The 4,333-nt window shown below is 54.2% G+C and overlaps 3 protein-coding genes across 3 annotated transcripts; all 3 read right to left on the bottom strand.

Moving 5' to 3' along the window:
• Positions 1-346: 346 nt before the first annotated feature.
• Positions 347-926, bottom strand: PHACADRAFT_210564 (uncharacterized protein; the record flags this gene model as incomplete). Its single annotated transcript, XM_007397397.1, has 4 exons — positions 823-926; positions 732-773; positions 606-671; positions 347-537 (listed from the first exon to the last, which is right to left on the bottom strand). Exons 1-4 carry the CDS (start codon positions 866-868, stop codon positions 347-349), a joined length of 345 nt encoding a protein of 114 aa, XP_007397459.1. The 5' UTR covers positions 869-926.
• A 556-nt stretch (positions 927-1,482) lies between these two features.
• Positions 1,483-3,176, bottom strand: PHACADRAFT_258873 (uncharacterized protein). Its single transcript, XM_007397396.1, has 8 exons — positions 2,669-3,176; positions 2,353-2,604; positions 2,192-2,297; positions 1,997-2,140; positions 1,964-1,971; positions 1,895-1,940; positions 1,781-1,844; positions 1,483-1,710 (listed from the first exon to the last, which is right to left on the bottom strand). The coding sequence occupies exons 1-8, from the start codon at positions 3,044-3,046 to the stop codon at positions 1,620-1,622; spliced, it is 1,089 nt and encodes a 362-aa protein (XP_007397458.1). The 5' UTR covers positions 3,047-3,176; the 3' UTR covers positions 1,483-1,619.
• A 328-nt stretch (positions 3,177-3,504) lies between these two features.
• PHACADRAFT_97303 (uncharacterized protein) lies at positions 3,505-3,812 on the bottom strand (the record flags this gene model as incomplete). Its single annotated transcript, XM_007397395.1, is given in 2 exon segments — positions 3,505-3,622; positions 3,637-3,812. Coding segments are annotated over 2 exon segments (294 nt in total), but the record flags the coding sequence as incomplete, so codon positions are not given.
• Between the last annotated feature and the right edge of the window lie 521 nt (positions 3,813-4,333).

Below are 4,333 nucleotides of genomic sequence, written 5' to 3'. Positions count from 1 at the left end.
TCAATTTTACACACCTTTTGCACTCAGACAGTGTACCGCGTAGAGACACTTCAGTGAGAGCTGAGTTCTGGGATAGTGCACAGTTCAGAGGAGAATAGGCATCTATACAGATGCCGGTGGCTAAGCATGTATTGAGCTTATTACAGAATAATATTTGTATCTATATTGGTACTTGATAAGCCAGTGGCTTCAAGCAATGTTTGATGCAAATCGCTGGTGATGTGTGCCAGTAGCCGGTGGCAACCTGCGAAGCCCAGCGGGATCCGGTGTGTCTCACTGCCATCCACTGTTACTCACTGATACCCACCAGCCAACAGCAGCAGCCACTGGAGACTAGCACTGGACTTCACTGGATACCAGTGGGTGCCAGTGAGTACACCCCATATTCAGTGGAATTTGGTGTAGTTGTCAGTCCCGGGCATATTACTGAGAGCGCGTCCTGCCCGGCGCGCCGCTCGGACAGGTAGGTGTCGATCGTGAAGTCGGGGGGCAGGTCGGGGAAAAAGGAGAGTAGGTGCGCGGCGGCTTCGCGTTCGGCTGGGGAAGAGAGAGTATGAGTGAGTGTGCTTGGGGCGGGCGGGATGGGAAGAGTGGGCGGGACGTACGTTTGCCCATGAGCCCGGCTTTGATGTCCCAGGTCATCTCTTTGCCGTATCGCGCGAGGATGTTATCTGAAGTATGAGCATGTGAGCACCTTCTGGCATGCGTGGATATGGATCTAACTCACTCACTGGTCACTTCGGTGTACACCCTCTCGGAATCGATGAGCAAGCCTATGACCGTTAGATAGCGGGGATCGAGGTCGACCAACGTTGGACCCACCATCCATGTCAAAGATGACATACTCGACCTTGGGACTCGCTGCCATGATGGATGCGGACGATGAGGGAGCGTGGTCAGTTAGTCAAAGTAACGGGCAAGCCCAAGATTGACAAAGTCAATAGAGAAAGCGGGGCATCGACTCAATAGGAAGGGCGCATCAACCGCAAGATCCCGATCAAAGCTAAGAGCAGGCGTCCGGGTTTTTGGCGCAGCTGCTCTTGTCCCGCAACCTTCCGCAATGCCCAGCCACTATTCACGACAGCAATCTCGGCACCTATAGAGGAAAGGCAGGAACGTGTGACGGATGTACCCATGTGCTTAGTCACAGGCAATGCATAGGTTGTAGTTGCGGTGTTTGGTAAGCGTCCTACCGGTCTCAGAGGCCTAGTATTACGACGCCAACATTCTCCTGCATTCTGACATGGACTGGCGGGTGGAACTAAAATCCTGCATCAAACATATGAAGGCACTCCCATGAAGGGAATGAAGAATACGTTTACCGAAATTGACGACCGTTATCAGCCACAAAGCTACCCGAACCGGAGCTGCAATTTCGTCAATGCGATCACTCCATACTCGTTAATTTCTTGTCCTTCTTTCAGATACCCCTCCTCCGGTAACCATCACAAAGTCCTTGTTTTCGATCAAGCTTGATTGGTAGGGATATCAGCTCAAAGTCGTTGCAAATGATAGCTACTAGAACTACAACTCTATAGTACACGTAATGAAAGACGAAGTAAATCTTCCAAGACCAAAGGTGAGACTACTACTTGCTAGCACTTTATACCTTGATTAAACTAATAAGCGAGGCCATGCGTAGGCAGGCCATCTGGGAAGAACTTGTTGAAGAGCTCTGGATAGTGACGCTCAGCAACGTCGGGGTGGCTCCTACGAGGACGACCAGGTTAGTACCGGGTGTGATGAATGTAGAGGAAGCACGGCTGGGCGTGCACCGTACTTTACACGGCCGATCAGGGCTACGAGCCCGGAAGGCAGCTCGTTATATTCTGAATAGTTGATAGCTGTAGACGGTGAGCTTTGTGGCGTCTACGATCTCCTATGAGTCACTTACAGTCGGCGATGACCTGGCCACGGGCTTCTTTAATCTTCAAGATCCCGGCGGCACTGGCGACTTATTAAACGGCGGCACCAATGATAGACATCTGGAACTTACTATCTAAGACTTGGCGGCCGATGACGGTGCCCTGAGACACCATCTGGAAGAACGGGATAGAGTAGCGCGGGGTAGAGCCCTTCTCCGGCGAGAGTACCCGGTGCGATGTCGCGATGGCCACGCCCTGCGTGACCGTCTCGAGCGCTACAAACTGGTCAGACCAGAAGATCTGGCCTCTGGAGACCAGTGACGTACCCTTTCCGATGTTCACGACGAAGGTGCCGGGCGTAGGCGGGGCATCGATCCACTGGCCCGAGCGGTTCTGGACCTGGAGGCCGCGGTGCGGCGACGCCTGCAGAAGCTATCGATGGTGCGTGGGTCCCGCTTCTCTTCTTCGCTCAAGCAGCACCACTCACCAGCGTCAGGAAGCCCCCGTCGAAATGCGGGCCGACGCCCTGGTCGGACGAGTCGTCCGCGGGCGCGGGGTACTTGACGATCTTCGCGCGGTCCTCGTTGCCATCCTGCTCAAAGAAATGCGCGAACGCGTCCGGCGGGAGCTCGAGCGCCTCGGCGACGAGCGAGAGCAGCCGGTAGCTCAGCTTCTGCAGCCCGTCGATGTAGCTCGCAAACGCGGCCCTGAAGCCCGGCAGGAGGTGCTCCTCAGGCCACTGGCACGCACGGATGTGGTTAGCACGGCGCGCCTGCACAGGACCTATTCAGTTGTGCGCTCACCTGGGAAGGGCCCCAGAGCTTGAGGTACTCCGGGTCCCCGGGCTGCCACTTGGACTGCAGGGAAGTCCCGAAATCGTACTGCTCCCGTTGGTCGACTTTGCCCTTGGTCAGCTCGGCCCCGAAGCGACTGTAGCCAAAGAAATGGGGCGAGTGGACCATCCGGAGCCGCTCCTTCTCCGCGTCGGGCAAGTCGAAGAAACGCGGGACGTACGCGATAATCGCGTCGATTTCCGCCTGCGGAATCGGGTGATTCTTGAGGTAGTAGAAACCGACATTCGTCAGGGCGTTGCGCAGCTCCGCGAGGAACAATGGCTTGGTCTCAGGGTTGGAGGACAGAGAGAAGTCAAGGATGGGGATGCTAGAGAAGTTAGTGGCCATCTTGGCGAGTTGGTCCTCTGTTGAAGAGGTGTAAGACTCAGGAGAACGGATCGTTGAAGGTCCTTGCGGTCAAAGCACTTCAGTTGAGCTGTATTTATACCATTGCTCCTGGATAAGCAGCGTCATTGCTCTCTACGGTCATCGGCGATAGCTAGAGGCAAAGGCACCGCCCACGCCACTGGATTTCCAGCGTCTGTACGATTGTCGACAAAGATTCGCACGGACCCTGCGACAGTCCTACCGAAAGAACGGCCGTAGGAACTCCGTCTTTGGGCGACTTTCGGGCTCACGCAGAATACAGTAGCATCTTCACACGCTCTATGGGAGCAATTCAACTCATCCGTGCTAGCATTCCAACATGTCTCAAGTTGGCATAGAAAGCTGTGCTTGCTATGGTACAATGATTGTTGGAGTATGTTAGATGCGAGTGCCCCCTGTCAAGAAACATCCCTGGATGTTCAGTTGACTGTGATCTGCTTGGGTGCTTGCTTCGGAGACGTTCTCGAGAACGTCACCATCAAGACACCGTTTTCCATAGTTGCCTCGATTTCCTCAGGCAGCCAGGATACGAGATAGCTTTTTGCCCAAACCAAGAGAAAGTAGTGCCTATTATGTTCGCCTTGGTTCCCTGAGGCAGCTGCAGCGACGTGACGAGCTTGCCGTGACGCCCGTCGTGCAAGACATAGCCCTTTTCGTCCTTGTCGGTAGCCAGCTTGGTTCCGCCAGAGACGATGAGTATGCTGTTGTAAATTTCAATGCTGACGTCTTACTTCTTCAAGCTACGGAAATCGAAGATAGTGGTAACGTACTGTGCTAATTTTCTCGTCCTCACGGAGATCAAGCCTGATGTGATGGGTCAGCGACAAGACCCCGGTCAGGAGGGAACGACATAAACACCTGCCGCTGGAGCTCGCTACCGCTTTCACCGCGAGCATTGAGTGCGTCGCCGACGAGACCGAAGAGGGTCTGCAAGGCAGGGGGGAAGAGCGCCCAGTACTGGTGGTAGCAATTGTATGTCGGATAGAAGGAGTATGAGATGTTCGAGCTGTTGCTAATTCTCTGACTGTTATGTTCCATTCGACCAGCAGAGTCCCATTTATATTGCATTGCAGTGCTCCCTACTAGACGCTTCGTCGAGACTTCGAATGGCTTCTAGGAGTGACGACAGTGAGGGTCCACATCGCCTACACGCTTTACAACTCAGAAGATGTTTCAAGAGCTTTCTGTGCATTGCGAGTCGTGGATAATCCTTGTCGTTTGGACGCTCTGGCTCGGACATGACGCCAA

The sequence above is a fragment of the Phanerochaete carnosa genome, assembly GCF_000300595.1.
Source record: "Phanerochaete carnosa HHB-10118-sp unplaced genomic scaffold PHACAscaffold_6, whole genome shotgun sequence".
Classification (NCBI taxonomy): domain Eukaryota; kingdom Fungi; phylum Basidiomycota; class Agaricomycetes; order Polyporales; family Phanerochaetaceae; genus Phanerochaete; species Phanerochaete carnosa.
Note: the sequence above shows the minus strand (reverse complement) of the source record. Positions and strands in the feature narration are given on the sequence as shown.